This window comes from Neofelis nebulosa, chromosome 2 (assembly GCF_028018385.1).
Source record: "Neofelis nebulosa isolate mNeoNeb1 chromosome 2, mNeoNeb1.pri, whole genome shotgun sequence".
NCBI classification, from domain to species: Eukaryota; Metazoa; Chordata; class Mammalia; order Carnivora; family Felidae; genus Neofelis; species Neofelis nebulosa.
Window position 1 is genome coordinate 99,849,792 of NC_080783.1, and position 21,296 is coordinate 99,871,087.

Below are 21,296 nucleotides of genomic sequence, written 5' to 3' on the forward strand. Positions count from 1 at the left end.
ATGGCTTTCTACATGAAAGCCACATGCTAGAAGTAGACTCAAGAAGGAACAAACAGTCATTGGAAGATAATTGGATTAGGGAATAAATTCAATTAGAAGAGTTTATATTAGTAGACTTTATAAGATACCAGGTTAATCTGATTCAAAAGTAGTTCTAGATCTTAAAATTAATGAGGAATTGACTGGCCTCTTTGTTCAAGAAACTTAGCTATTGCCACAAGATAGATGTTAGAATAAGAAAAGGCAAAAGAAAGAGATCTGGAAGTAAATTCCTGGCATGCTAGAAGGAACAGAGGTCGTTTTCTGGGACCATAAAACAGGTGTTATGTGATGCACTATTTTTTTTTTTTTTTGGTGCTTCTGCTTCAATGGATGAATTGATGTTCACAATAGTAAGAGACAAGCTGCTTGAAGTGTCCTTCACTGAAAAGAATAATGTATTATTTGTGATTCATATTTTTGACTTCATGGATTCAACATAGTTCAGTGTCCTTCCTCCAAAATAGACCTTTGAGTGAAATGAACATTTTATCTTTTTTTTTCATTAATTACTAGAAGAAACTCAACTGTACTTTTGGTAGAGTAGATCTGAGAATATACATTTTGAAACATGTTTGCTTAGGGAAACAACTGTGAGAGGCGAAGATATTCCGAAAGAACAAAAAAAAAATTTTTAGGTTCCAAAATTGAAATTTTTAATTTTTTTTTTAGTTTTTACTTATTTTTGAGAGAGACAGAGGCAGAGTGTGATCAGGGGAGGGGCAGAGAGAAAGGGAGACAGAATCTGAAGCAGGTTTAGAACTGTCAGCACAGAGCCTGATGCGGGGTTCAAACTCATAAACTGAGATCATGGCCTGAGCCAAAGTCTGATGATCAACCAACTGAGCCACCCAGGTGCCCCCTGAAATTGAAAATTTTAAAGGTACTTCTTATTAACCAATACATTTTGTTTTTATTTTTTTTTGGACTTATACATGTTAATGTTTCAATCATAATGACAGTGACTGACTTCAAGTGAACTGAATATTTTGCCTAATGATTTTCATGTATTTATTTATGTAAATACATTTATTTAAAAAAAAGCAATAGGTGTAACTTGTGACACATCTTGTGATTTTTTTTTCTGTTCTAATAATGTGTTCTTTTTTTCATCAAATTTACATTATGAACTATCTAATTCTTTAACTGAGAGTTAGTAAATGTTTATTCATTTTCTGGGTAATGAATGAGGACGCTTTAAAGAGAATTTGGGATTGTGTATCTGATCTCAAATGACATAAATTTTGACAGCATTTAGTCTGCTGTATAGTGTTTCAGCATCCTAATGAAAGAAAAGAATGGGGGAAAACTAGAAAGTAAGAGGGTAAGTAATGCTACAGCTGTTAGGTGGTAAAACAAAACTTTTAAGTTCTGTTGACTGGTTAGGAAATGTACAAACAACAGATATTTTGTCTAGGTCTGGAATTTAGCAATGACTCTAATGATTTTTATTCTGTGTTTTCAACTAGTTTTATAAGGAGGTGTGGAAGGGATATTATCCTTTCAGTGAACTTTAAAAATTTACCCATGTTTCACATTGAAATGCACTAAAAGAGTAGCCCGAACTGACTGACACTAAACACAGAGAATGAGAATAACCTGTAAGACTAAGTAGAGATTTAAACAGCGTGGTGGGAAATGCAGGTGCTGGTACAGTGGTCATCTGGAGAGAAGAGAGAGTCACAAGAACAGAAAAGGAAAAGGGCTTTGTACTTCTCATGGGTAATTCTGAGTAACTGCCAGATTAGATTTTCCTTTTTATTAGTATTTTAACAGGAAATTATTTCAAATAGGATTTAAATTAAAAGAAACATTTCTGAACCTCTGATGTGGAGAGTAAACTAGATAAAAAGTAACACAATTGGTTTCTATAAAGAGAAACCAAGAACTGAAAGTCAGAAATTAGTTTTTCTTCAATTCAGTACTAAAGAAGTTTGTTTTTTCTTCTAAGATTATGCAGTCAACTTATTTCAAAAGGCCATTTAAAAAGCAAGATTGGATTTTTGGAAGAAAGCACACAAATACCAGTAGCCGTCTATGATCTTGAATGACAGACTAGAGCAGAAAAAAGAACATGAATTATTTAATGTCAGTTCTGTCTTTGCATTCATGTTGGCAAAGCTGAGTATTTTAGCTAAGATTCTGTATCTTGTAACAATTTAACAAATGATTACTATGTTTCTAATTCCTTTGTTATTTGAGAATAGTTGACATACAATGTTACATAAGTTTCAGAAGTAAATCTTTGTGATTTGACAAGTTTCTATATAATGCTGTGTTCCCCACTGGCGTAGCTACCATCTGTCCCTTTACATCCCTACTACAATATCATTGACTTTATTTTTCATGCTGTGCTTTTTTTTAATTGAAAAAAATTTTTCAATGTTTATTTGCTTTTTGAGAGACAGACAGACAAGAGTGTAAGCAGGGGAGGGGCAGTGAGAGGGAGACACAGAATTCAAAGTAGGCTCCAGGTTCTGAGCTGTCAGCAAAGAGCCTGATGTGGGGCTTGAACTCACGAATCATGAGATCATGACCTGAGCCAAAGTCAGATGCTTAACCAACTGAGCCACCAAGGCATCACTCTCATGCTGTGCTTTTTATTCCTGTGCCTTGTTCATACCATAACTAGAAGCCTATTTCTGCCGTTCCCCTTTACCTATTTTACTTACCCCCTCACTCCTCTGTTCCCCTGTCCTCTTGTGATTTTGGTTATCCTTGCGTCTCAGTGCATTTTTGTGCTGCTCTTCATAATTATAGCTATAATCATAGGGTCCTACTTGGTTAACCAGTACTTAGCATTTTGCTAGCAACTGTTAACACATATTAGGTTTACAGACTTGCACACATGTTTACACACACAAACACACATACACACACACATACATGCATGCACGCATTAGAGAGGTAGCTCCTATTTAGTTGCAAAGTAACTAGAGTTATGTGACCCAGTACTTTATTTGTGAAAAATAAGGGCTATGAGACGTGTGGATATTAAGTAATATTTTTTATCTTAGGAACAGGTAGTGATTTCAGAATTTTATTTTATGAAGATGTATTAAGAAAGAAGTTTTACATGAGGAAGTCATCTCTTAAAATTATTTATATTCTGTTACCATTTTCCTTCTGACTTAGCTTCTCAGTGTTCCTTGTGAATGATCAGCACGAATGAGTGGTGTCCATGATTCTTTGTTGCAAAGTGTGGGCTTTGTGTTCACATACAGAGACAATTGTTAAAATGTATCAAATAATAAGATTTCTCTGGACGATTCTAACATAAATCAGGTTCCTAAGAAATCAGATACTAATGTGGGTTATAAATGTTTGCTGATGGGATGTGGTTGGAAATGCTACTGAAGTTGTAACACTAAATAGCATGCAACAGTGAGCAGAGGGTTAAGCTGGAAATTTCCTGACATGTTATAGGCCAATGTCTTGAAGAAAACAAACAGAAAGCCCTACTTTTTAGTGAGTGCTGTGGTATCACTCTCTCTGAGAAAAGAGAAGGACTGTGGCAATGGTACTTTCTCAGATAAGTTGGACTAGAAAGGAATTCTAGTAAGTTCTGGGGAGGGTTCGCTAAGTAGTTGAATTTCAATTTGAACAAGGGTTCTTGTGGGTAAAAGACATTAAGGATATTCTTAAAATAACATTTATATAATTGTGTATTATCTTTTTTTTTTTAAAAAAAGATCTAACTGATACAGTATTGAAGAGGATGAGGAAATAAAACTTATTTGGAGAGACAGTATAACTTTAGTAAGTTGGAAAGATACAGGTTCCAGTTTCAGTCCTGCCTCTTACTAATCACGTAGACCTTTGTCACATTTAACCTTACTCAGCTCAGTTTCCCCTGTAGAATGAAGATACCCAATAGGGTTTGGAGGGCATTTGTAAAGAGGAATATTAATTTTAAAAGATGAACACCCCAAAATATTATGAAGATACTTGAAGAGAGAGGAGATGGAGTATAGAAGTGAGTTTGAGAAGTTTTTAGGTGGAAGATGTCTTTATTCCAGGACTGAAAAAAATTCAAGAGACCTTAGGGATTGTGCCTGGAAGCTAAGGTAAATTTAAAGAAAGAAGTAAACAAATAAAGGGGAAAAAAGAAGTATATAGTTCATTTTCTAAGTAATGATTAAAACCAAAGTAATCCTTAAAACACACATCTCTCTCTCTCTCTCTGATTATTGTTTAAAAGAAAGATTAATTACAATAATTTGAATTACTTTGATAAGTTGATTTTAAAATAAACTCCAGGTTCAATTGCAGTTAAAAGAAAAATTCTTATGGGGCACCTGGGTGGCTCAGTTGGTTAAGCGTCCAACTCTTGATTTTGGTTCAGGTCATGATCTCACAGTTCTGAGTTCAAGCCCTGCATCGAGCTCTGCACTGACAGCATAGAGCCTGCTTGGGTCTGCCTCCCTCTCTATCTGTCCCTCCCCCACTTGCTCTTTTTCTCTCTCTCAAAATAAATTGTAAAAAAATAAATTAAAAAAGAATAATTGTTATTAAATATATCAATTTACTGAAGGTCAGAGAATAAAAGTTCAAAAATATTTAATACAAATATTCAACTGTTAACTGATTTGTATGACACAAAATGGAAAAACAATGGGTCATCTCATTTCATTCATCAATAGTGATCTAAACATTTAAGTAAAGATTTTGCATATTAACCTAGCAGTATATAATAATAATAATAATTCACTTGGCCAATTGAGCTTTATTATAGAGATAGAAAGTGGCTGAAAATAGGAATTTCATTTATACAACTTTTATATCAATGCATTAAAAGAGGGGGAAATGTTTATATGTAAGAGGCTGAAACTGTATAATGATATAGTAATAATTTCAAATAAAAATTCTAACTGACATAGTAATAAAAATATTACCTAAGAATGGTAGAGATTCCTTACTAAAATTCTAGAAAAATTATTTTATTCAATAATGACATATTAAGATATATAGAAATATTAAGGTCTTTTTTTAGAAGAAAAAGATAGATGTATCATTACCACCATTATTATTCAACATTGATTTGACATTCAACATAATGGAATAATTCACTAAAATGAAAAGCTGCTTTTAGCAAATGGTGCTGAAGAAACTGGGCATCCAGTAGACAAAAATTTAAAAGAAATATAAACCTCAAACTAATTCTCACACCATCTGCAAAAAGTAACTCAAAGTGCATCAGGAGCTTCCATGTAAAATATAAAGCTATGACCCTGTTAGAAAAAAGAAATGTAGGAGAAAATCTTCAGGACCATGAATAGGTGATGCACTCCTGGTTTTGACAGCAGAAACATCATTTATAAAAGGGAAAACTAAGTAAAAAATTGGACCACATTGATTTAAAAGCCTTTTCTCTGGAGAAGTCCTTTTTAAGAAAAGGAAAAGACAAGATAGAGACTTGGAAGAAATATTTGAAATTAAAATATCTGACAAATGATTGTATCTAGAATAAAGATCTTTCTAACTCAACAGTTCAGCCAACACACAAACAAAAGCAATCCAGTTAGGGGCGCCTGGGTGGCGCGGTCGGTTAAGCGTCCGACTTCAGCCAGGTCACGATCTCGTGGTCCGTGAGTTCGAGCCCCGCGTCAGGCTCTGGGCTGATGGCTCAGAGCCTGGAGCCTGTTTCCGATTCTGTGTCTCCCTCTCTCTCTGCCCCTCCCCCGTTCATGCTCTGTCTCTCTCTGTCCCAAAATAAATAAAAAATGTTGAAAAGCAATCCAGTTAGAAACAGAGGGCATTAACAGACATTTCATTAAAAGAGATACACTGTTTACATTCACATTAATTCACATTAAAAGATGTTCATCAGCTCTTAGGGAAATGGAAATTATAACCACAATGGGATATCATTACATTTATATGGCAATAGCTAAATTAAACACACACACACACACACACACACACACACACAAATTGTGGCAAGAATGCAGAGGAACTGGATCTATATATTGCTGTTGAATATGCAAAATAATGCAACTGCTCCAGACCAGAAAAACCTATGGTATTTTCTGGCAAAACTGAACATATGCTTACCGTGTGACTAAGTAGTTGCACACTGTGGCATTTATCCCAAAGAAAGGACAATTTATTGCCATACAAAGCCTGTTAAACAATGCTCAAAGGGGCATCTGGTGGCTCAGTTGATTGTGCATCTGGCATGCTTTGGGCTCAAGTTGTGATCCCAAGGTCATGAAATTGAGGCTCACATTGGGCTCCTGAGCATGGAGTTTGCTTAAGATTCTCTTAATGTCTCTCCCTCTGCCCCTCTCCCCCACCTGTACTCTCTTTATCTCTCTAACATTAAAAAAATGCTCATAGAAGCTGTAGTCATAATAATTCAAAAACTATAAAGGACAACCCAGATGTGTCAACAGGTAAGTGGTTCAAGAAACTATAGTACATTTGTGCCCTAGAATATTACTCAGAGATAAAAAGGCACAGAGTACTGATACACTCAACAACTTAGGTGGATCTCAAGGGAATAATTTTGAGTGAAAAAAAAATTTCAAAAAGCTTGCATATTGTACGATCATTTTTACCTAGTATTCTTGAAATAACAAAATTGCAGAGATGGAAAATAGATTAGTGTTTGTGAAATGGTTGCAGAGGGAGGCCATGGTAGTAAAAGTACAGTTCTATCTAGTGATAGAACTGTTGAGTATCTAACTGGTGCTGGTTATATATGATAAAATTGCATAGAGCCAGAGACATCCACACACACACACATGCACACACACGTATACAAATGAATGCATGTAAAATGTGAAATCTATCTGAATAATTTTGATAGAGTGTATAAATATCAATATTTCTGATATTGATTATGCGAGGTGTTGCATGTTATTGACGGGAACTGGATGAAGTACATAAAGAATTTTCTGTGTTATTTCTTTTTTTAAAAATTTTTCAAAGTTTATTCATTTTTTTGATAGAGACAGCGTGAGTCGGGGAGGTGCAGAGAGAGAGGGAGACACAGAATCTGAAGCAGACTCCAGACTCCAAACTGACAGCATAGAGCATGATGTGGGGCTCGAGCTCACGGACTGTGAGATCATGACCTGAGCTGAAGTCGGACACCCAACTGACTGAGCCACCTAGGCACCCCTGTCTGTGTTATTTCTTAAAACTGCATATGAATCGGCAAATACTTTAAAATTGTATATTATATATATGCATTATATATAATATATAATAAAATAGAATGAGAATTCTGTTCACAGTAATAAACTTATATAATTATAACTAAATCTAATAGAAAAAGTAAAGGATATATATGAAAAATAGAAGCTGCGGTATTATAGGGGTGCCTGAGTGGCTCAGTTGGTTAAATGTCCAACTTCAGCTCAGGTCATGATCTCATGGTTCATGAGATTGAGCCCCACACCGGGCTCTGTGCTGACAGCTCAGAGCCTGGAGCCTGCTTCAGATTCTGTGTCTCCCTCTCTCTCTGCCTGTCCCCCACTCACGCTCTGTCTTTCTGTCTGTCTCTCAAAAAATAAATAAGTAAACATTTAAAACATTTTTTTAAAAAGATACAATATTATAAATGTACATAAAATTTAAGTGGTATAAGTAGTTCTAAATTAAAAGCTATAATATTACACGATGGTTAAAGTTTTCCAATTTTCTGTGCATATGTGGGGCAGTTTTAATAAGATCTTCAATTTGGAAGGTTGAAATATGATTTTAAAGACATATAAAGAAAGATGTTTGCAAATTATTGATATGTAATTTGAAATATTATTTGAAAATAAGATTATTTGCTGTGGTGCCCTTGACTTATAAGGTATTTTTTCACATTAACATCTATATCTGTATTGTAAAAGATCCCATAACAAAATCTGTATAAACATCTGTATCATAAAAGATACAATAGACAAAATATGGGGGAGTTTGGGTGGCTCAGTTGGTGGCTTCGGCTCAGATCATGACCTCACGGTTTGTGGGTTCGAGCCCAGCATCAGGCTCTGTGCTGACAGCTCAGTGCCTGGAGCCTGCTTCTGATTCTGTGTCTCCCTCTCTCTCCCTCCCCCACTCCTGCTCTCTCTGTCTCTCAAAATTAACTGGAAACATTAAAAAAATTAAAAAACAATAGACAAAATATGTGGAATTTACCTGGGAACAGAAACAAAAATCTTGGTCAGAAAAACGGGTGTGTGTTTATTTAGACAAATGTATAGTGACTTGTATCTACCATGACAGATCATACAGATCATGCAGAATAGTTTCACTGCTCTAGAAATCCTCTGTGCTCTACCTATTTTTCCTCCCACCCCTGCTCCAAAACTCCTCACAGCCACTGATATTTTTAGTATCTCCATAGCTTGCCTTTTTCAGAATGTTACATAGTTGGAATCATATAATGTATATAGCCTTTTCAAATTGTCTTCTTTTAGGGCACTTGGGTGGCTCAGTTGGTTAAGCATCTGACTTTTGGTTTTGGCTCAGGTCATGATCTCACAGTGTCATGGGTTGAGGCTCCACATCAGGCTCTGCTTCCGTAGCACAGAGACTGCTTGGGTTTCTCTTTTTCCCTCTCTCTCTGCTCCTCCCCCACTCACACTGCCTCTGTCTCTCTCAAAATAAATAAATAGACTTAAAAAAAACCAAATTGTCTTCTTTTACTTAATAATAGGCATTGGCAGTTCTTCCATGTCTTTTCATAGTTGATGGCTCATTTTTTATCACTGCATAATATTCTGTCATCTGGATTTATCTATTTGTCTATTCATTCACCCAGTGAAGGACATCTTCGTTCCTTCCAAGTTTGGGGAATTATGCATAAAGCTGCTATAAACATTCATCGCCAGAGTTTTGCGCAGACACAGGTTTTCAAATCCCCTAGGTCAATACCATAAATCACAATTGCTGGATTGTATGTTTAGTTTGGGTAGAAACCACTTAACCCTCCTCCAAAATGTCTGTAGCACTTTGCATTCACTCTAGCAATGGATGAGAGTTGGTAATTTAATTTATAATTTAGGCCTTCTCTAATTCCCTCTGTAAGATCTTTCTCTTCCTTTCTTTGAACTTCTGTAATACTCTTTATCCTTATTCTGACATTTATCATATTCTTTGTTGCTTTGAAACAAACTATTACAAATTTTCTAATTCATTAGTTTCAAAAAACTGACCCGAGATAAGTGTCTAATCTAAGAGTTATTTATCCTGAATCCCTCAGGACAGACAGATAGGTCTCCAGCATCTTACAGTAAGTTCTTCATTTAAAATTTTGAAAATTAAAGGTCCATTATCTGTTGAATGAATGAAGAAAGTTCAAATTTTGATGTGTCAGACTATCAACTGGGGCATTTTGTTTTGAAAATCCATATATAATCCCAATGCCCTACGCTAGGCTTGGCATCATACAATTCTCAGTATTGCCATTAGTATTATTTTTTCCAGGTGTTTTGTAGCGATTATTTTTGTGGGTTAAATACATGGCTGACTCATGTGAAAGGAAATTGCATTTGAAGTTATTGATTCTCTACCACAGCTTTTCAGCTGGAAGAAACAAAAGCTCTCACTGCAATAAGGCTGAACCTTTAAAAAACAATATCTAATGAGGTTGGTATATGTCTTTGACATTTTAGTATCAACCAGAGTGAAGGTCACAGCTGAAAGGTAACAAAGATGATTTTATACAGTAAATAAAAAATGCTATTGAAAAGAAAATGAAATACTGCTCACTTTTTATCGCCTCTAGTATCAAAAGCATGCTTCTTATGCCTGATTTGGGTACTTCATCCATATTATTCTTCCATTTCATAGATTTTTGAATTGAAAAGGGGAGTGCACTTAGTTTTTATGTCAGGGGCTTATATAAATGTGCTTTTTATTAATATTCTGCAATTGTATTACTTGAATTTTTATGTTTATCTTTTAAATCTATTTAGTGTTTGTTTGGTAGTAATTGTGGGAACATGGTATTCGTTCTGTTTGGTGAACTTCCTTCTGAGTTGGGAAGTTTCTTTATCATTTATTTTATGACCCTCAACTCTTTCATTTTTGGTGTTTACAACAAAAATATAAGTTTAGCGTTAGGAGAATATGTCAAAGTGGTTTTGGAAAGTAATGGAATGGATTATGGTTAAACCATGAAAAATGTGTGGGCACAGTGCACAACAGGAATTCTTAATTGCTTTTATATTATATATCATTACATAAAAAGGGATTGATCTATTAAATTTGTGCTGGATGAAGATAATTATACTATTTAAAATAATTTAATGAAAACGTTCATGAAACAAAAAGCTTCAAATGCCAAAGGCCATATTAAAATGACTATGTTGTCCTCAACATATCTTTGAAACAAAATATTCTAAATTTTATAATTCATTAGTTTTGAAAACTAACATAAGTGTCTAATCCAAGATTTTTTTTATTTTAGATGAACTCACAAATTCATCAGAAACCAGATTGTCTTTAGAAGACCTCTTTAGGAAAGATTTTGTGCTTCATGACCCAGAAGCTCGGTGGATCAATGGTACGTGCACACATCTGTATGTGCTGTATTTATTTTGAGTTCCATGTAACTAAAATGAAATAATTATATTTGGTAGCTAATATTTTAATTAGCATTATGCTTCAGCAATTATATATACCAATGTACCATTTAATCAGAAATTAATACCTTGGCTCATGTGAGAGAAAGCCAGTTCCTAAGATAGGTCATCATTCAAATTATTCTCAAGTATTAGATTGTTCTATATCTGCAGTGCCTCATGATTGCTAGTTTTGTGACTTTAAGCATGTGCTAAATCTTAACATTTCTCTGGATAATGCTTTTTGGTGTAGAAATCTATACTTGTAGAAGTATAGATTTTGGGAGGCTGCGTATGTAAATGCTTCAAATTTGGCAATCAGATTAGTTTTCTTTTCTCTGTGTGGCTTTTCTTTTTAAATTTAAGTGCTACAAACTAGGGAGAATCTTTGCAAAGTTGAAATACTTACATATGACATGGAAATATATTGCACTTTCTTTTTCTGGCTTGGTAAAAAAAAGCCCCAAAAGACAAAAACAAAACAGAACAAAAAAAGCATCTCAGTTCTTCTTAGGTTAGTTCTGATTTTATTATTGTCAAAAGTTTTAAAAAAGCTTTTAGATTTAAAAAGGAACAATGAAAAATAAAAACCACTGAATGGCTCTATGGACTTTGGTTTTTCTTAATGAAAGGTAATAGGGGAAATTATTGGATAAGAAATGTGTTGGTAAAAAGGAAGTCTTGTGTCCATTTCTTGAATATTCCAGTTTGCCTGACCATTCTAATCACTGTGGTTAGATAACTGTTAATCTTTGCCCTTCACTTTATTTAGAGATAATAACTGTGCTTGTTTTCAAGGCATAGACTAGATTATTTGTATGACAGATAAAAGGAGCTTTGCTTTTTCATCTAATAAAGATCATCTTACATACACCCCATTCTTTCTTCTCTAATATTCTAATTAAGTGCATTTATGCCTGCAAATTAAATGTTAATTTGTGGAAGCTATAAAAAGGACGTAACTTAGTTTGTGAGGGCAGAGGCCAAATCATACTTGTTTACCTGGCCCTGATACAATTCCTGGAGATCAGAAGACACTCACGATTTGAATAAATGAATGAATGTATTTAATTGAAGTCCACTGTTATTTTTAGATAAACTCAAGTTTCAGTTGAAATTGGTTGGGATATGAATGTGTGCCATGGGGATGGTGTTATTGATAGAGAAAACAAAATAGCATTTTATTAACTTATTTGTATATTTTCACTTTGAATTGTTCAAAATTTTGGGATTTGCCACATTGTTGCCTTGCATTATGATTACTTTGGACGTACGCTGTATTTATTTCACATGAGCCCCATGACTAAAGAAGGCTAATGGAGAGGTATATCATTACCAGTCATTGCATGGATGTCTCACAAATATTTCTTCTGTTTTTAATTTCAAAATTGTCTTTGCACTTGCTAGCACTTCTATTTTCTATTAAAGGAGATGACATAAAAATTGTGGAAAAAATCAGGAGTCAATAGATTTGAACTGTTCAGCAACATTCTGTTTTATTTACCACGGTTTTGGCCAAACTATAGAAATGTGCATAGTCTTTGGAAATCAAGAAAAAAAATCATGGACTTTTCTCCTTTCTCAGGTGAACTTGGACTATTTAAAGAGGCATTTACTCCTGTGTATAACTGACACTTTGATATTGAAGTGCCAGAGGACTGGACAGATACATAAGCAGTGAACTGCATGCTAAATTAAGCCACATTTCAATATCTAGGACACACATTCTACTTTAGCACTTTACAAGATACTAAAGTAACATATTTGCAGTCAGTTATTTTCATCATTTTTTTTCATGATTTCTTTACCAATCATTGGTAAACTTAATCTTACAAAATATCTTAGGACAAAGCTGCAGTGTTCTTCTCATCATACTCTAAGTAAAACCTAAGACTTAACATGTTTATAAAATAATTTGGCTCAAAAACAAGCTTTTAAACAAGGTGAAACGAAATTTAAGCTCTTAGAGGAAGACACTCTATAAATACGCCTGAAGAAATTGACATACTGGTAGTTAGTAGATTGTATATACTGGGTTGCTTTTCAAGTAGAGGAATAGATTTGTACTCATTCATTTCTCTTATCCAGCTCAGATCTGCTTTCTGGCAATCACTAGATACTTGGCCTATTTACATATTCCTCACATAGCCAGAAAATACAGTGGGAACTCTGTGGATAAAATGTGTAACCTTGGCCTCATTATCACAGATTATATCAAAAGGTGAAATGTGATCTATTTATGAGATGTCTCACTAGGTTTTCTTAGTATATGCATGGCTTAAAGGAGTCAAAGCTGAGCTCATTTGGAAGCTTCATTTGATTCTTGGAGGTCACCTAGGAGCACTTACTGCATTACTGGTCAAGGAGAAGGAGGGAGTCGAGATGGCCCTGACGTGTCTAGGTTGTCGTGAAGCAATGTCATTCATTATGCTGCTTCTCAACTAATATATCTGTGAATGTCACTGCAGCCTTGGATAGGTGCTCATGTTCATGGTTAGCTTAACAACTCTCTTCCCCCAAATCTGCTAATATCCTTGAAATCTCCATTTTTATAGCATCTTTTTCCTAGTTACATCACCTTGAAACCTGGAAATCCATCTTCTATAACATTATTCATCTCCCCACATTCATTTGATGATCAATCAATCATCAAAAAAAGACCTAACATTAATTGAGGGCCTTCTGTGTTAGGCTTTGTGCTAGATATTTTCTATACATATTTCATGAATAGTATGTAAAGTTAACTACGAACCCCAGAAAACTGAAACTTAAGCAAAAAGTATGTATCCAAAAACACAGCTGATAAGAGATGGACCCTGCTTTCCTCACTATGTTTAAGTCTAAAACTCAACTTTTTTCATTGTTTGACTCTGAGATGCCAATCCCAGTCTCCAGTACACTTTCCAGCTGCTTTGATAATCTCATTGCTATGGATTTCATTGCTGTTGATCCTGTTATCTTTAATATTGTGGTAATGTCCTCTCCATAGGTATATCTATACGATGTTAATTTATGTGGTCACTAAAAGAAAGATAGATATTTGTTGACATGTTTATGATATAAAAAGTGAATAAAGACGTCTTCAAAACAGTGTTGATGGCATGTTATATCATATCATCTATATGTGATATGTGTGCAGATCGCTGTGTGCATATGGCTGGATTTTGGCCTGCCTTTTTTTTTTTTCTTTTTGCCTATACATTATTCTCTCTAAATTTTCTTTAATACATGGGTACGTTTATGTGATTTTTATAACTAATTAAGAAAGAGAATGTCCTTCCCATTTTTTCGTCACATGGATCTCCAACCAGTCCCTCCATCAGTCTCCTTCTCCTGTAAACTAAAACTTTATAAGGCCCAGCTAAAAACTGTTAATGAATTTCTCAAAAAACATCAGATGGACCCCATTGAATAAATTTCAAACTCTTCCCTTTGTAGCAAGCCTCTTAGAATTAAGCTCAGCCTCTTGTCTACTATTCTGCTTTACATTGTATTTCAGACACATTGAACTTCTTGATGTTTTTCATAAGCTGAAAAGCTTTCTTGCTCTATGCCTTTGCCTACACTATTTTCTCTGCCCCAATCTCTTCCCTAATCTGAAAACCCAAATTTTATCCCACTTGAAACCCAGTGCCCAAAGAGCCAGTGACTATTTTTCCTGCCAGCTGTGAGGGTCACCATCGTCTTCTAAACATCTAAACCTCTAAACTCTCCCATATAGAGACTTCTACCTTGATTATAATTATAACATACCTCATCTCCTTTAATACAGTGCTTCTAAAACTATTGTGAAATGTCACTATTTTTAAATTTAATTAATTTGTTTTTATATCTGACCCTTGAAAAGCACTGGGTTAGGAGTGCCTATTAATATAAATAGTTGATTAATACATATTTTATGTATTACATGTATTATATACTGTATTCTTGTAATAGCGTAAGAGAGAAAAGAAAATGTTTTTAAGAAAATCATAAGAAAAACAAATAAACAGTACAAGATTAGGGATAACTGTTAACATAAACAGTAGATTAATACATATTTTATATATTATACATATCATATACTGTATTCTTATAATGAAGTAAGGTAGAGAAAAGAAAATGTTGTTAAGAAAATCATAAGGAGGAGAAAATACACTTAGAGCACTGTCGTGTATCCAAAAAAATCTGCATGTAAGTGGACTCACATAATTGAAACCCATGTTGTTATTTCAAATGTGGCATGAATCAATACTTTGAAATATACAACAAAAGTAAATTACTAAAAAAAAAAAGATTCCTACATATTCCAAATACAACCCCAAATTCTACCTTACTCTATTCAAGAGTTCTAAAATTATATTTCAAAAATATATTAAATAAAAATGTAATATTGGAATTTTATTTTTTTTATTATTTTTTTTTTAATTTTTTTTTTTCAACGCTTTTTTATTTATTTTTGGGACAGAGAGAGACAGAGCATGAACGGGGTAGGGGCAGAGAGAGAGGGAGACACAGAATCGGAAACAGGCTCCAGGCTCCGAGCCATCAGCCCAGAGCCTGACGCGGGGCTTGAACTCACGAACCACGAGATCGTGACCTGGCTGAAGTCGGACGCTTAACCGACTGCGCCACCCAGGCGCCCTAATATTGGAATTTTAAAAAAGAACTTTAAATATATCTTTGGAAGACTGGATACAGGCAGTTAATAGAGAGTATTGCTTTTACTCTTCTTTTTGTTAGTCCTAAATCAGAATTAAACAAATATTGAGAGAGAGAGAGAGAGAGAGAGAGAGAAATGATTCATATTATATGCCTGTTCTCAGATTTGGAAGAAGCACTAGCCTTGCTGTTTTAAAGATTTTAATGTAATACATGAGCTTGCCTCCTTCTTGTTAATTAATCTAGGCTAGACTGATGACACACTACTTACTGAGGATAAACTTTATCTAGATTATTTCTACTTTTTGTTTTGTTAATATTCATAGTAGAGAAGAAATCAGTCTCTAAAATAAGATGATAGTGGGGGAAATTTTTAATGCAGTTTTGGTAACCTCAGTTTACTCATTTTGAGCTTTTACCCATAACAAATCAGACGATAACTTTAGAACTTTATCTTCAACTCTTTACCACTAGCCAGTTTCAAAATTTATCCTGTAGGGTATAGACCCTTTAAATCACCTTTTGATAAAAAAAATAGATTTTGGATTTTAAATACATATGGGTTCTAGTAGACAAACTGATGTTAAATTATACAATTGTGAAATGAGGTTTTATTCTGTAGAGCTAGTCTGTCACTGCCTTTCCCACTAGTTCAACTATGCAGTGAGATTAGTCCACTTATACATTTGGACCTGCAGGGATGTCAGATTGCCCTTGGAGTTTCTAAATGTGTGCTTTCAATTAACCTTATCCCATTGTGGACCAGTGGCCAGCCCTTTACTTGCTGACTGTAGTTTGCCAACATCAGCTCTAAGAGACAGAAAGCCCTGAGGAGAGGTGCTTATATCGTATTCATGTTTGAGTCACCCCAGCAGTTAGCACCCTGCCTGGACTCCTCTTCTGCTCAGTAAATAGTTTACTTAGTGTAGTGGAGTGAACTATTATATTTTCCTTGATATATAAACGTGGGCCCCTTGATCCATAATCAGTACAGGATTCAGTTCGGCTCCTTTTCTCATGATATGCCTAGATTTTCCTCTGATCTGTGCAAACCTGTCCTTCCCCATGTCCACCCAGCACATAAGCTGTTGCACAATGTTTTTGAAAAATGGCTATTTGGGAGGAGCAATGATATGTGAGGCTCTGGATTTAATCATGACTTTATTGGACTTCTGTTGGAACCGGTTCAACCCATCTCCCAAGTGATCTCCAAAAACAGATATTTAAACCTGTTATCTTTTATGTGATGTGTGACCATATGACCTATTGATATAGGGAAGTCACTAAAATGAGACAAGCCAGGGTCTCAGCAATTTTTTAGAGCCTACCAAGGCTTGTGTTTTGTTTTGTTTTCATTTAAACTGAGGGTAGATAGTCATTCCTATATGTAGAAACATGGTGAAAATTAAGTAAGCAAAAATGTGTGAATAGCAAAGATAACAAACATAAAGGCAAGAACAAAATAAAGGAAAGGTAAGAAAATGTGTAAGTAAAAAAGAAAGGTCTGAAGCCTAAAGATCTTTAAATTGTCAGTATCCTGAATAACCACTTTTAGAGATGATCCAGTCACCTGGTATTTCTCTGTAAATGCCCCCCAGCAGTCTCATCCCGAAGAACGGTGTCTGAGATACTGAACACAAGGTGAAAAGCCATTGTTGTATTCTTCATGAAAAATAAATTATTGAAGTAATATCAATATTATTCCAATAATAGAGGAACTAATATTGGGAGAATCAAACAAATGAATATCATTTATTATTTTTTTGTTTGTCACTATTTCATCATGCTAGAATTTTGGTCTATCTGTTCAGTTTGGTTGTGTTGCAGAAACTTGGATTTTTTGTGCAAAGGGAGCTAGTTACAGCTTCGACAGCAATCTCACTCCCAGCCCTCCCTGGCAAAAGATTAACTTTTTTCCCTTATTTTTTGTTTGCTTTTACAAAAATAAAATTATAACCATCAATCAAAGTGTTATTCAAAAATGGTAGAATTGAATTCATGACTGTGAGGTTTGGGGGATAATTTGTATTTTTATTACAGCATAATTTATAAGGACAAAATATTGAATAGATAGCAAGTGTACAAAAGTAGGTATGTGATTAGATAATTCATCTTACGTCTGTTTTTCCATCTCTTTAAAATTGACCTTGTGAAAAAAAATAATGACATTAGAACAGCTCAGCATAAAATGTTAAGTGAAAGTAGTAGAATCTAGAATAACATGATCTTGCATAGAATTATACACACAATACATTCACAATTACATTACATGCATGTTCACATATGTAGATGCAAAGAAAATGATGTAAGAATTAAATATGCTAACATATCCAGTAACTTTCTGATGGAGTGATTATGAGTTACTGTTTTTAATTTTTTCTCCTCTGTTATCTCTTATCGAAATTTGAACAAGTATGTTGTTACTTTTGTAACATGTAAATAATTACTAAAATTCTCATTAAAATGTAAATTCAGCTAGCTAAATGTTTTGTCACTGTGTAGGGTACTTATTTACTGTGTGAAAACAAGTTAGGTATGTGATGTAAAATGATGAGTGCTTAGGATGTCTGGCAGGGCTGAGGAGTGTGGAGGCCTACAAGATGTGAAAGAAGACACTAGAAATAGTCTCATCTCTGGTATACCCAGAGATGAGCCCCCACCCCTGCAACGCTGGGATAAAAGACAGACTCTTCTCTTTTTGCTCAAAGACCGACGTGAGAGGTTCAGAGAGAAGCATAGGTTGTTACTGAGATTGGGAGAAGGGGAATGTTCTAAGAGCAATGCTGGACTTTTTTTCTTTTTTAATTTTTATTTGACTATAGTTGACACACAATGTTACGTTAGTTTTAGGTGTACAGCGTAGGGTTGGGCAGGTCTTTCTGTTATGCTGTGCTCCTCATAAGCATAGCTACCATCTGTCACCATGTAATGCTTTTGCAATACCAGTGACATATTCTTAATGCTGTATCTTTCATTCCTGTGACTTATTCTGTAACCAGAAGCCTGTATCTCCTATTCCCCTTCACCTTTTTTCCCCACACATCCCCTCCCCTGGCAACCATGTTTGTTCTTTGTATTTACACATCTGGTGCTGCTTTCTGTTTGTTTCCTTATTGTTTTGTTTTGTTTTGTTTTGTTTTAGATTCCACATTTCAGTCAAGAAGAATCAGACCTATACTGCTTTAAGGGGTGCAGATTCTTAGGACAACAGTTTTATTCCCTCTTTCCCAAGAGTTTGGGACAGAATATTCCCTGTATTTTACTATTGTTCTTTTTTTTTCTCAGTGATAAAAACATATTAGAGAGAATTGGTTAGTGAGGTTAAAGATATAGTTAATTGTTATCCTGGTCATTGTTCTTTTTTTTTTTTTTGGACTAACATATGTCAAAATATCTTACAATCTTACATAATTTCCTGCCAAGATTAAAAAGTACATACAAAAGTATACCATTAAAACATTTTTACGTATCTCTAATTACCAAAGATGTTTTCCTTATTGCTTTATGACTTATATGTCATATTGTGCTTTTACTGAAGTTTAATCTACATTAAATGACTTGGAATAAAAAATAAAATCAAAATATTTTCTATAAAAATCATACTATGGCAACCTTATATACTGACTGCAAGTATTCAAATTTTTGTTTGAAATTCAAATCTAAATAGTTTTTAAAGGAAATATTTTTAAGATTCTAGCTTATCTTAAAATGACATAATTTATACTAAACACTGAGGGAGAATAGGGAAATGGATTTACCCATAAAATTCAGTGTTAACATTTCAAGGAAAAAATTTCAGGAAAACGATAGTTCTATGTTTTATAAATACAATGATTACCTTAGAGAGTTTAAAGGGAGATGGAAGTAGAAACCAGACTTTAGATTAAGAGAACTAAACTTTCATGTTACAACCTACTTTTCAAATAGGAAACTGTGTTTGGTTTTCCTCCAAAGAAGGAAAAAGGAATCTGAGTTCGATGAAACAGTTATGTTTAAAGTTAATCAGCAAGCATTATTTAGTTTTAACTGTAGGCCCTGCACAGGTTTTTGTATATTTCAAGTGGGATCTGTGGGCATTTGAAAGGTTTGTGATAAAATAAATAGTGTTCTCATAGACATAGTGCATTTCACACAATTGTGGTTGCTCTAGGCTTTGTAGGCCCAGGGACCAAGTTTGTCAACACAAATGTAGATTAATAGACACTTTGACATCGACACCTACCTTTCCATCACTTTATTCATTTATCTGTTTATACATTAAAGACTATTTATGGGGTATTGCCAACAATGCTTATGGATACAAAAGCATAAAGATGAATAGAGACAGCCTTTCGCACTGGGAAATTATGAATATTAGGATTCTTTCTCCATTGTGCACAGTATCTTTTCTGATATCTAGGGTTTAAAGAAGTGAAATTAGTAATCAAAGGCTGTAATCGGGCAGAACTTAGAAATAACAAGATTTATAAGACATATCCCATCCAAAGTGTGATGAGGTTTGATTAACATTTTTCCCCCCAGTATTGGAAACATATATCCATGTCCCACATCTTTCTCTCAGGTATGATAGAGGAGACACACTAGCACATTTTGCTTTTTGAACTATTCTTTGTTCTTTTTGCCTCCACTTTATTTGATATAGTCTTCACCTATATGTATTAATAGTTATTACTAACATACACATGTACCACTGACAAGTTTACAAGATACAAAATATGAGTAAGGTACCTAGAGGATTTAGAAACTAGATGAAAATTCAGTGATAGATTTCTGGATTATTTTTTGAATCATATAAAACAGTTGGAACTGTAAGAAATTAATTTGAGGTAAAGATAACTAGAGGTCCTTATGGAAGAGATGAAGTTTGGTGTCCCTGTAGAGGGAAAGAGGGCATTGCTGGGAAAACAAGACTGTATTGTGACAGTGTCATAGATATTAGCAAAATATGTAGGATTAAAGGATGCTATTGCTGTGTGTGTGTTGTAAGTGTGTGTTTAAAATTAATGGTGAAAGAACATGAGGCCCATGGGTGGCTCAGTCAGTTGAGCGTCCAACTCTTGATTGCTGCTCAGGTCATGATCTCATGGTTCATGGGAACAAGCCTGGCATCAGGCTATGTGCTCACTGTATGGAGCTCGCTTGGGATTCTCTCTCTCCCCCTTTTTTCTCTATCCCTGCCCTGCTCATGCTCTTTGTCTCTCAAAATGAATAAATAAACTTTAAAAAATTATTTAAAAATTTATGGTAAAAGAAGTTGGTCAATTTACTATTGACATATAATTAAAATATTAATACTGTTATTTTACTGTGCTTGTTATATCTTAATTTCCTTTAGTGGATTTAATCTTTTATTAGATCACCTTTTGAAACAGAAGAATTTGTGGTTGCTCTGATGATTATCAGCTATTTTATTTTCATTAGAATTAAAAGAGGAGATGCTGGTAATAGGAATTTCACCTAATAAGTGAAATTTTTATAGTTTATTCAAAAACCATTTAATCAGAAACTGGTTAATAATACATCAGAATGTATGATTACTTTTCTACTTTTCTAGGATATTTCCACACGTTATTTATTTGCATTTCTTTGAAAAACCTTCTCTGGAAGTCAGAGTGGCCATTAATTTTGTGTTATAAATGAGTGAATTGAGGCAAAAAAGGTTGTCTTCACCTCTTTGCAATTCAAAATCAGTAATGAGCTCTAGCTAGAATCCAGTCTTCATGTTCAATTTTGGGTAGGATACACTGGAGTAGATAAAATGTCTTAGGTGAATTTTTTGTGTTGTCCTTAAACTAACATTTAATAATGTTTATAAATTAAAAAAATACATTGATAGCTTAAGGAAAGGCATATTAATGGAAAGACCTAATAATAAGTGAAAATTTTCTTTGACATATCTGTCTGAATTTGATTAGAATTCTTAGGTAATTTTGAGAAAATATAATTTTGTATCATTGATTGTAACTGTAATTAAAAAAAAAAACAAAACAACCCTTGCAGCAAACCAAAATAACAGCTTACGTTTACATGCTTTTAATTAATCTTCCTTTC

At 34.2% G+C, this 21,296-nt stretch overlaps 1 protein-coding gene across 2 annotated transcripts in view; it reads left to right on the plus strand.

The window, feature by feature from the left end:
- Nucleotides 1-21,296, plus strand: part of DPP10 (dipeptidyl peptidase like 10) — a 650,645-nt gene that overhangs the window by 165,336 nt on the left and 464,013 nt on the right. For both annotated transcript variants that reach the window (XM_058715478.1, XM_058715477.1), the window contains exon 3: nt 10,451-10,546. In XM_058715478.1, coding sequence (XP_058571461.1) covers nt 10,451-10,546 — 96 coding nt within the window. The remainder of the gene's footprint in view (nt 1-10,450; nt 10,547-21,296) is intronic.